We start from the raw sequence: 12,529 nt of genomic DNA on the forward strand, positions 1-12,529 counted from the left end.
AAAAATTCTGGTGATATCATAAATGTTGTGACACTTTAAAATGAGTGTATTTATGTGTGTAAAGATTTTACTATATAGTTCGATGTGGTTTTGTGTGGAAATATTTTTTACATATATGTTAGTTGAATAGTTGATCATATTATTATTAGTAGAGGTTATATTTGTGTGTTTTTCTTCTCCACAATAAGAAGGAGTACTACCACTACAACTACTACTACAACTACTACAACAACTACTACTACTACTACTACTACTACAATTATTATTATTATTATTGTTAATATGATTTGTATTATCATTATGTATTATATTTATGACGTTTAAATCCTTCGATAATAATGTATTAAGTATAATACTAAGCAAGTGTATATTCAGAAATGAATAATGGACTAATGTTTTTATTATATCCATATTAATATAAGTATATATATTTATTTTAGATTGAAGAAACATATAATAAATCATATTTTTTAATTGATTAATATATTTTTTATTATTTATAAGAAAATGAAAATTTGATAATACTTCAATATAATTATCAGTATTTTGTTTAATAATATGTTCCATATGTTTATTATCTTCATTTATTTTTATAACATTTATTTGTTGTAATATTTGTTTGTTATATATATAATTTTTTTTCATATGAATATAGGAATATAATATATTTAAAATATTTTTAAAACTCAACTGTGTATTTTCATAATTTATGAACAAATGTATTACATTATTGACAAATATAAAATTTCTTAGAAAGACAGAGTAATATAAAATTTTACACATAATAGATATGTTCATATCATATAGTTCTATTTTTTTTGATAACATATCAGTTTGTAGTTTGGAAAAGATTTGATCATTCAAATTTTTAATTTTATAGAACAGAATTTTTTTTTTTTTTTGTTTTGTTTCTGTGTTTAGAATGGTATCATGATTTATTTGTTTTTTATTGGTAGGATATATATTACATTGATAATTAGTATATATTTTGTCTTTATCATCCTTAATTTTTTTTTCATTTTTTGATATATGAACAGAAGACAAATCAGATAAATCATTTGGTTGTTGATAACAATTATTTGTTTCTTTATTTATATTATTTTCATTTGGGAATAAACTACAATTATTATAAAGATCATCATAATTATCATTATTATTTGTGTTATTTATAATATTATCATTATTTTTTAATTTATAACCCTTATTATTATCATATGATAAATCATCGTGTTTATTTTCAGTATATACAAAATAGTGTTGATTGTTAATACATATTTTATATATAGATCTTATAAGAAGAAAAATATGCTCTTCTTGAAAATGTTGCATATATTTTTTATTTATTATATAAACTAATAAAGATATAATATCATAATCAAGTAGATTTATTTCTGAATAAGTATATAATAATAAGAGGGATGAATAGAAATCTATTTTGTATTTTTTATTTTTCAGTTTAAGAAAATAAGATATACTATTTTTATATATATTTATATCATTATAATATGTGCACATATCAAATAATATTTTTATAAGTTCTGTATTTTTATTTATTAGTTGTGTGTCATTTATTTGGAAATGCTGTAATACTTTTTTTTCAATATAATCGACAAGTATATCATTTTTAATTTTTAATGTTTTGAAAATTTGACAAAGCATAAGAATTTCTTCCCATTTAAGTTCTTCTTTTTTGGATATGATAAATTGATACAAGAATTTTATATGTTCACAAATGGTGAGTTGTTTGTAGTTTTTATAATATTTTATGTTGTCTTGATTATATTTGGTGGTGTGATTATCATATTTTGTATTGTCATTATCATATTTTGTGTTGTCATTATCATATTTTGTGTTGTCATTATCATATTTTATGTTATGCTCATCATATATTATATCATCTTCATCATAACATTTCATATTAATAATCTTATTTTTATCTCCCGCCCTCAAGTATACATCCTTATAAATCGTAAGATACAACAAAATATTACATATATGATGTGGCTTATAATTTACAAATTTGTCCAGAATAATTTGATGTTCTTTATTATCTGACAGATGATTTTTTGTATTTATTTCTTTATTTATATTATGATTTAATATATTTTGTTTTATACATATATTTATTTCAGTAAAAAAATTATTAATTATAGTATTTACATATTGGTTATTTATTATTTTGAGTTTATAGAATGCATTAAAATAAATTGAATAATTTAAAATATCAAATGTTAAGTTTTGTTGAATTATAATATTTAGAAATTTATTTATTAATTTCATATCTTTAATTTTTAATTTAGCATGTGCATTTAATATTATAGCAAATGATTTAATATCTATAAATGTATAATTATGGATTAGATGGTTATTAATATATTTAAATAAATAAACAATAGTTTGATTATTTTCTACTTTACTAATAATACTATATAATTTAACAATTTCTTCTATATTAAATTCATTTAATTTTATAAGTATTTGTTGTAATAGACATATAAACGTATTTCTATAATTATGAAAATTATTATTTTCTAAATATAGTTTAACTAATAAGATAATTTTAGAAGGGTTCACAAATTTATATATCATTTCAACTCTTTTATTAATTTGTTTATATATTATAATATTATTAATATTCTTTTTTTCTAATAAGAATGTATATCTATATAACTCTATACAGTTCATATTGTAAATATTTTTATTAATTTTTTTGTTTTTCTGAACAAAGTTAAATTTCATTTTACTCATATGTATATCATTCTGGAATATCTGATTTAACAATATTTTGTTTTTATACTTTCTATTAATAATAAGATAATTATTAAAATATATGAGGCTATTTCTGGTACTCTTCATCATTTTATTTTTGTTATTATGAAATATATATATATATATATATATATATATATATATATGTTATATAAAATGTAAAATATAAAATGTGTTTGTTATAAATCTACATTGTTTATATTACTGATTGTATTAAATTTTTTTTTTTTTCCCCTATACTTATGATTTTTAATTAAAAAGTGAAAAATATTAAAAATATGGAAGTAATATAATTATATATATATAAATATATATATTACTTTTTTTTATTTTTATTTTTAATTTTTTTTTTTTTTTTTTTTTTTTTTTATGGGTATATAAATATAGAAAACTACTTGTGCCAAACATGTAGAATTTAAAAAATTTCTATGCTGCATAAAAGGTAGTATAATATTATAGTAATATGTTATAAATATAAAAATATTTATATTTTTTTGAATTGTTTATTATTTGTGAAATGATAAGGGTTACTAATTGGGAATTAGGGCACAATATATATATTATATATATATGTATATATTTATTTATATATTTATTTATTATTTTATGATATAAATTTACCTACACATGAGCTCCTTAAACAATCATAAAGAATATTTATTATTTATTTAATTTATATATATATATATATATATATTTGCAAAAAAATAGTGACTATATATAAATATTAAATATATATAAAAAAAATGACCTTTTTATCAATATATAATAATTTCCACGTTTATCTATATATAATTTTTTTTGTTTATATTTTGTTATTCCCTTGTTGTCGTGCTACTTCTTTTTCATGTTCCTATGGAGAGTATTTAAAAAATAATAAATGTTATTCTTGTGAAGAAAATAAATATTCAAGTTATAAAAACGCAGAAGGTTGTTTTAAGTGTCCTCCTTCCAGTTTTCATAAGAAATTAGGTGTAAAGTCAATTCATGAATGTATATGTGAAAAGAATTATTATTTGAACTACCTAAGAAATAGTTGTGATAGGTGTGTAGATTTAAATAATAATATTTCTTCTTCATTTTATTGTAAAGAAGGTTTAAATATTTTGGAAATAGATTATATGAAATTATTTTCTGTCAATAATAAGGAGAATATTACTTTTTATGATATGGTTGATACTTGTTATGCATCTAAAGATATAAAAAATATATATCCTTATATAAATAATAATATATATATTTATTGTAAGAGACCTAATATATGTTTAAATACATGTGGTATGTGTGCTACAAATTATGAAGGTTTTTTATGTGATAATTGTATAGATGGTTATTATAAAAATAATATATATATAAAATATTCATATTGTAAAAAATGTTATTCTTCTATAATTTTTATTTTATTCATTTTTCTTATATATTCAATTGTAATATTTTATTTTTTCATATGTATAATACATAAATGTATAAATATAAGCTTATATTTTTATCATTATAATATATATAAAAAGGGTACTATATATTTCTTACATTACTTTAGACAATTTGTTTTTTATTTATCACTTATATTGATTTTAGCTCTTTCAAATGATTTGACAGAAAGTGAAAGAGAAAATTATAATATTTTATCTATAAAAAATAATGAAGCTATTCCATACAATTTACATAGTGGGGATATAACAAAGAATTATTATATGAATATATATGTGCATAATTTATTTTATGATTTTATAAAATTATTGTTTCTACATTTTATAAATCTTTTACCTATTAAATGTTTCTTAAAAAATATAGAAAATGACAAAAAAGTTTATGTAATATCACAAATTGATTGGATACAATTAGTTGTAAGTATATATATTTTTTTTCTTTTCTTTTTTTTTACGATATTATGTAATGTGATATATTTGTGTGTCATGAGAACAATGACATATAATAATTTGTTAGTTGAAGGAGAACAAAAAGAAGAGGTATATATAAATGTAAAAGTAAATATAAATGAAGAAACACTACAGAAGTGTTATAATCCAAATTGTGTTCATGAGCAGAAGAAAAGAAGAAATCCTTGTTATTTTTTTGAATATATAAAGTTTTTTTTAAGGAAATCCAAAATAAAATACTTTTTTGGTTATTATATATATCCTATTTTCATTTCGAATTATTGTTATTTTGATTATATAGAAAAAAATGAAGATTCTATAAAAAAATCGTTTCTTGAACATTACAACAGGGTTACCTTTTTAAAAAGTAGTATACAAATATATTATTATCAATATATTTTTATAACATTATATATTTTTAATTCATTGATAATGTTTATATATCTTTCACCTTATATATGTATATCTATGTTTAAAAATAATAAAAGTTATTATGATCCTCCTACTTTGTGTTATGATAAGAGGGATGAAAATTTTTATAAATATCTTGGAATATTTATGATTTTTTCATTGTGTTTTTTATTCTATATGATGGTGTTTGTTTGTCTCTATAAAATGAATTATAATAATAATAATAATAATAATAATAATAGATTTAGATATGTATATATATTTGGATTTTATACCTTTTTATATAAAAATAATAAATATTATTATTACATTTTTAAAATATTTTTTCTCAATATTTTATTCATATTTGTTATTGAAATGAAAGATCACTTAAGTAGTCTCATCATTATTTCCTTTTTGTTTCTTGTTTTTATTTGTGTCTCTTTATTTATTGATCCTTTCATAAAATTATATAACTACAATATAAAATTTGAAAGTATGTTATTTATGTTTTTATTTTTTTTAAGTATACAACTAGAAATAATAAGATTAATAACGTATCATATATTATTACGAATATATCTTTCTTTTATTAGTTTATTTATATATTCCTTTATTTTGTTTTATTACATGTTTTTTATGATAAAGGATGTATATGTTTATTTCTCTCTTTACATAAAATATATGAATGGAAAGAATAATCAAAAAGAGGGAAATGACAAATTACTGGATATATACTTTTTTTATTATTACGTTAAAAAAAAAATGAATATAGATATTTCTTTTCATGATGTAAGGAAAAATATATCTACAGAAATATGTTTGAAAAAATGTTATAATAATATGGAGTCATTTGAAGATGTAGAAAAAGATGTAACTGTGAAACAAAATAATAAATATATATAAATAAATATTATGTATATGTATATGTATATATATATATATATATATATATTTTTGTATGTGTATTTATTTATATATTTCAATATTTTCACTGTAGCAAATTCTTGGATATATAGGAAAGGATCACATAGAATTTATATATGATCAATGTATTTTTATATCTCCTTTTATTGAAGAAGCTATAATTCAATGTTTATTTTTAACTAAAAATATAAAGCATGTAATTTCTTTATGTTATGATGGGGATTATAACAGGATATACAATTTTTTGTTCGAAAATGGTAAAATAATATTTATATTTTTATATATGTATTTATTCTTTTTACATTAAGGAGAATAGCAAAGGAAAAAAAATATAATATTTGCATTTATAATATATTTTGTTTTTTTTATTTTTTATTTTTTATTTTTTCTAGGTTACGTTGAAATTCAAAAAACATCAGTTGAAAGATTTTTATGTAGATCAATTTATATATATCAAAATATGTTCAAATATAATACTCCTTTGTTTATCAAAGAGATTGTAAACATATTTACGACACTTGTTAAGAAGCTTCAGTGTTTCAAGGATGTAATATATATATAATATATGTGTGTCTTACATTTAAAATATTTATACAAAAAAAATGTTTTTTCTTTTAGATGATATATAATGAATAAATTTTTTTGAAAAAAGATAAAAAAAAAAAAAAAAAAAAAAACATATAAATATACATATGCAAATTTTTTTATTTTTTATTTTTTATTTAATTTTATTATTTGTATTTTTTTGTAGGTTTATATACGCGAGTGCGTAGCCAAGCGAATAAGAGAAAAATATAAAATGAACGAAATTTATGTAGGAAAGAAAAAAAAATTTGACGAAAATTATGAAGAGAAACATATCAATACTTTTTTGTTTAACCTGAGATGTTTGAATCAAAATGCAGATGAGAAAAATGAGAAATTTATAAAATTATTCCCGAGTATGAAAAAAAAAAATATACATATATATATATACATGTATATATTTATTTTATTTTTATTTGTTTAGATATAGGTAAAGTTGTCCCTCAAATTTTGCCAACGAAAAAAAAATAATACGGAAAATAAAAAAAGATTAAGAATACAGAACTAATACGATAATTATATAAAATTATTAAACAAATCTGTATAACTGGATGTGTATGTTTTCATGGGTTTATAAATTTCCCATTTAGATGCTGGGAAAATGTGCTTGTTTTTTTCATACCACTTTTTTTCTACTAATTTACCAGCGTGCGTCTAAAAGAAAAAAAAAAGGAAAATAATATATATATATATATATTTATATATTTACATAATAATATATCCAAAAAAAACATCTAAATATTTACATTTTATTATTTTATCAATTTATTATATATATATTTATTTATTTTTGCTTACATCCGTTTTTTCCTTCCTTATGTCCGTAATTCCAGACAAATTTTCGACCGCGTCAAATGAAAATAAAGGTCCTGTTTTTCCTTGAGCTTTATTTTTTATAAGTTCATAAAATGTGATATAATTTGGAAGAATAACATCTTCTTTAACAAACATTAAAGTTTCGCATGATGCAGATCTTAATTGTATGAATTCATGTTTTAAGTTATGAACACATTTATTTATAAATTGTCCTATAGTATTTTTTTGTTTAACTGATATTTTTCTTCTATGTCCACTACCATCATAATATGAATAAGTAATATCTATGACTTTTTCTTTTTGTTCATTTTCTAATTTATAATACAATTCTCTTAATTCTTTTTTCTTTAATTCTATTTTTTTATCTCTTTCTTTATCTTTTAAAAAAGATGTATTTACAGTAGGGTCTTTCATAATTTTATTAGTAAAAGCATTTTTCTTATCCAATTTATTTTTATTGCTATTGGACGATAACTCATTTTTATTTTCATTGGATTTATTATTGTTTAGATCATTTTGTTGATCTGTCATATCATTATCGCTTTTATTGGTTTCTTTGCTATATTTATATTGATTATTTTGTTTATTACCATCACTATTAAATTTAATATTATCCTTATCATTTTTATTATCATCACTTTCATTTTTATTATCATCACTTTCATTTTTATTATCATCACTTTCATTTTTATCATCATCACTTACATTTTTATTATCATCACTTACATTTTTATTATCATCACTGTCATTTTTATTATCATCACTTTCATTTTTATTGTCCATATCACTATCATCATCTTCTGACAAAAAAGACAATTTAAAGCTTTTTTGTTTTGTCTGTTTATCATCTTGTTTCCTTTCTTTTAAATCATTATCTTTTTTATTACTATATATTTCATCTTTGATTTTTTTATATTCATGTACAGTTCTGAGACCTATTGTTTCGCTAATTAATTTATCATCTTCATTTTTATTTTTTACGAACATTTGATTTAATTTTGGAGCCATCATAGATTTTTTTTTTATATTTTCTTTTTTTTCTAGAAATTCTTTTTCCTTTCTTTTTCTTTCTAAAACATATTTTTGAACTTTCCCATTTTCACTATTTATGATACTATCGATTAAATCAGCTGTATTATCAGGTTTTCGAAAATTCATTTTGTTGAATTATTTTTTTAGGGTTTAATAATATATAATACTAAGGAGATATATATGAATTTATTTTACCTTTCTGAAATATATATATATATATATATATTATATATAATATATAAATAAAAATATGTTATTTTATGAACTCATTATTTGTTTATTATTACAATATATAGTTTGTTCGTAAAAATATTTTTAAAAATATTAGATATTTTAATTTTATTTATTATATTATATTATTTTATTTATTTTTTTTTCTTTACGTATATGGTTTAAAGTATTAATATATAATATGCCTATATAATTATATATATATGTAATATATAGGTAATTATTTTATATATACTATTTTCTATTTTCTATATAGGAAAAAATTATTTTAAGAAAACTTGTATTATATATATATAATGTTATTATTTTACATAATGTATATATGTCAACAATTTCAATATGTATAATCTGGTGTATTTATTCATTAATATATTATATATATATATATATATAATATATATAATATATATATATTTTATAAGTATCTACTATTTTTAAGGGAAAAATATTTTTAATGTAAAAACAAATTGTAAGAGAATATCTACTTAAATATTTATTGTTGTAGCTTGATTCTGAAAAAAAAAAAAAAAAAAAAAATTTAATATAAAAACTAAGGTAATAAAAAAAAAAAAATGCCCAAGAATAATGAAGATATAGATTATGAATTAAATTTAATAGAGAAAAAAATTAATATATACCATGTAGATTATGTTACTTTTGAAGAATGCCTAAGAACTAATAGTTCTAAAGGGTTCGATTATAATTTTGATAATTTTGTTCATTTAGTATGTAAAATAAAAAATGTTAGGAAACATGGGAAGGCATTATTTTTTTGTGATACTATTTCACAAGACCTGAATAAAGAAAAAGAGAATAAATTTTTTTATGGAAATCAAATTTTAAAAAGTGATGATAATATATATTTAATTAGAAATATATTTGATGAAAATATAGCAAATGTAGAACATAATATTCAATTGGTAATTAGTAAAAACTTTTATATTAATGAGGATATATTTAAATTATATGAAGAATATTTATTAAAAAATGAAAAGTCAAAAGTGTATGATAAGAATAATCCATATGATAATAAAATGTATTTTAATATTAGTAAGGAAACTATTTCTTATTCTATGAACATGTATAAAAGATTTCATAATTATTTAAATCAAAATGAAAATGATTTATTACAAGACGAAGAAAAGAAAAAGAAAATATGTCTAGATAGTGAACATATACCTATGATATTAATTAATGAATATGTGCAATATGAAATTTTGAATAAAATAATTAAACCTGATTCGTTGGTGTATATAATTGGATTGCCAGTATTGACTGATACGAATGAAAAATCGTTAATAGTTTTTTCTTCTTATTTGTTAAGGGTAAAAATTGAAATATGAAATATTTATACATATATATATATATATATATATATATTTATATATTGTGCATCCTTTTATTTATTTGCTTTTATCTCTTCCTTTTCGATTGACTCATTTTATAATTATCCTTTATTTTTCTTTTCAGGTAAATTATGAATACTTTAATATCAATGAAGTGTTCAAATTGTTTGAGCAAAAATATTTTTCGATGGGAACCTTATGTAGAAGCTTACGCGTAAATGAACATTATATTCATCGTATTTATAACAATGAAATTGAGAAGAAGAAAAGATTTTTATTAAATATTGTTTATAGGAATAAAGATTATGAAAGTATATCAAACCAGAAAATGAATAATTTTGAAATATTCATCATAAAAATTATTGATATAATACCCAAATGTTTTAAAATATATGCTAGTGATTTTACGCTACATATGAAAGAAGAAAAAAATGTACTTTTTAATAATTTAAATATGAAATGTATATTTAATCAAGATTTGTTCGCAGAAAATTATGTGAACCATGACGTTATTGAATGGAAAGAAGAAGAGGAAGACGATAATGAAAGGGATTATAAAAGTGATGATAAAAGTGATGATAAAAGTGGCGATAAAAGTGATGTTGTAGTGAAAAATATAAATACTACAGAACAAAATAAAGGAGGAAAAAATATGAAGAAGAAACAGAATAAGAAAAAAAAGAAAAAAAAAGATATGTTGTCTTATATGAATAATAAGAAGGTTCCACAGATATATTGGATGCTGAATCATATAAACAATATGTTTAATGAAATAAAGAATATAGATACAAATGATGATAAAGAAAAATATAAATTTAGCTGTGAATATATTATATCATCTATTAATATTCTGATAAACAAATATATTGAGTGTAATACTACACTTTATGAGAATTATCTCGAATTTTTGGATTTATTTATAGAACAAAATGCAGGTTATGTTAGTAAGGTTAATAGAGAAAAGGTTAAAATTTATATTGAGAAGTATAAGGAGAACAGAACAAATTCTTTTGAGAATTCTTACTGGAAAGATATTGAATTTTATAATATCGATGATTTATATTTGAATGATTCTAAGGATGTAGAGTTGGAAGAAAATAAGAATGTAATATATATAAATGGTAAGGAAAAGAATGAAGTTACCAATAGTACTAATTATTATGTTAAGCATAATAATAATAATTTAGATGAGAAAAAAGATGATTATATTTCATATAATAATATTATTGATGATACCTTTAATAATAATGATAATATATCATCAAAGGATATAATATATAATGACCATAATATATTGGACCATATAAACAATACAATAGCACCAAAAAAAAAGATTACTACTACAATTAATAATAATAGTAATATTAATTGTAATAGTAAAAATATGAATAGTTCTAATGTAACTTATGATTATTGTATTTTGGACGTTGGAGGAGGCAAAGGAGATTTAGGTATATACATTTCTTTAGCTTTTCCAAATGTATTAGTAATAATATTAGATATTAATATAAATTCTTTATTTAGTTGTTTTGTGAAATTATATTGTAATAAAATTAAAAACGTATTAATAATAAATGAATCCATATTAAATTTCGATTTTAAAAAATATAAAATTAATATGGTAGTAGGATTGCACTGTTGTGGAGGCTTAACTGATTATACGATAAAAAAGTGTATGGATGAAAGAATACCTTTTTTAATATGTTCATGTTGTTATACAAAATATAAAGACTTAAGGAAACATATATTTGATTTTAAAAATGATATAATAATAAATGAAATGAATAATTATATATATAATAAGGATAATTATCATTATATGAATTATATTAGTAGTAGTATTTTTACGGAAAGTAATATATGTAATATAAATAAGTCTAACGACAAAACATGTCACAATGAAAATCTTAATAATATGGTTAATTTAAAAAAGATTGATTGTTTATATGAACAAGAATATGATGGTGATGATAATTTAATACAAAATGGACATGCTATAAAAAATTATGATAATAATAAATCACATGAAAATGATAAAAATGATATAATATCTATTTATTGTGATAAAGATGAATATAATATTAATAGTGAACATATAAAAAATAATTGTGGAGTTATAAGTAATGAAACCAAAAAATATGATAAATATGAAAAAAAAATTTTAAGAAGAACTATACCGAATATATATTCCTTTATGAATTTATTATCTAAATTGTGTGAGAGTGAAAATGTAGCTATTTCCTATAAATGTATGCATTTTTATAATAATTTAAGGTTTAAAATTTTACAAGCATTGTTTAATAAATCAAAAAAAGGTGATGAAAATGATAAAACTGTGAATGTATATGCAAAAGAGGGTATAAACTTATCTTTGCATTCATTTCCAGTTTCATATTCTCCAAAAAATATTGTACTTAAAGGATATTTTATATGAAAAGAAAAAATACAAAAAAAAAGAAAAAATATATACATATATAATATATATATATAAAGTAATGAATCAAATATTATTGGGTTGACAAAAGAAGTATGCGGAAGAAAATTGTTTTATTA

At 19.0% G+C, this 12,529-nt stretch overlaps 4 protein-coding genes across 4 annotated transcripts in view; 2 read left to right on the plus strand and 2 right to left on the minus strand.

Moving 5' to 3' along the window:
- Window positions 1–2,859, minus strand: part of PADL01_0529400 (conserved Plasmodium protein, unknown function) — a gene marked incomplete at both ends in the record, with an annotated part of 5,118 nt that extends 2,259 nt beyond the window's left edge. The window contains one exon of the mRNA XM_028680694.1: window positions 1–2,859. This exon is cut by the window's left edge and continues 2,259 nt beyond it. Coding sequence (XP_028537145.1) covers window positions 1–2,859 — 2,859 coding nt within the window.
- Window positions 2,860–3,515: 656 nt separating this feature from the next.
- PADL01_0529500 (conserved Plasmodium membrane protein, unknown function) lies at window positions 3,516–7,022 on the plus strand (the record flags this gene model as incomplete). The annotated part of the gene is made up of 5 exons (XM_028680695.1): window positions 3,516–5,912; window positions 6,040–6,223; window positions 6,359–6,513; window positions 6,718–6,907; window positions 6,976–7,022. 5 exons carry the CDS (start codon window positions 3,516–3,518, stop codon window positions 7,020–7,022), a joined length of 2,973 nt encoding a protein of 990 aa, XP_028537146.1.
- Window positions 7,023–7,067: 45 nt separating this feature from the next.
- Window positions 7,068–8,525, minus strand: PADL01_0529600 (XAP-5 DNA binding protein, putative; the record flags this gene model as incomplete). Its single annotated transcript, XM_028680696.1, has 2 exons — window positions 7,068–7,205; window positions 7,350–8,525. The coding sequence occupies 2 exons, from the start codon at window positions 8,523–8,525 to the stop codon at window positions 7,068–7,070; spliced, it is 1,314 nt and encodes a 437-aa protein (XP_028537147.1).
- Window positions 8,526–9,202: 677 nt separating this feature from the next.
- Window positions 9,203–12,410, plus strand: PADL01_0529700 (conserved Plasmodium protein, unknown function; the record flags this gene model as incomplete). Its single annotated transcript, XM_028680697.1, has 2 exons — window positions 9,203–9,955; window positions 10,101–12,410. The coding sequence occupies 2 exons, from the start codon at window positions 9,203–9,205 to the stop codon at window positions 12,408–12,410; spliced, it is 3,063 nt and encodes a 1,020-aa protein (XP_028537148.1).
- Between the last annotated feature and the right edge of the window lie 119 nt (window positions 12,411–12,529).

The sequence above is a fragment of the Plasmodium sp. gorilla clade G2 genome (genome assembly GCF_900097015.1).
Source record: "Plasmodium sp. gorilla clade G2 genome assembly, chromosome: 5".
NCBI classification, from domain to species: domain Eukaryota; phylum Apicomplexa; class Aconoidasida; order Haemosporida; family Plasmodiidae; genus Plasmodium; species Plasmodium adleri (nom. inval.).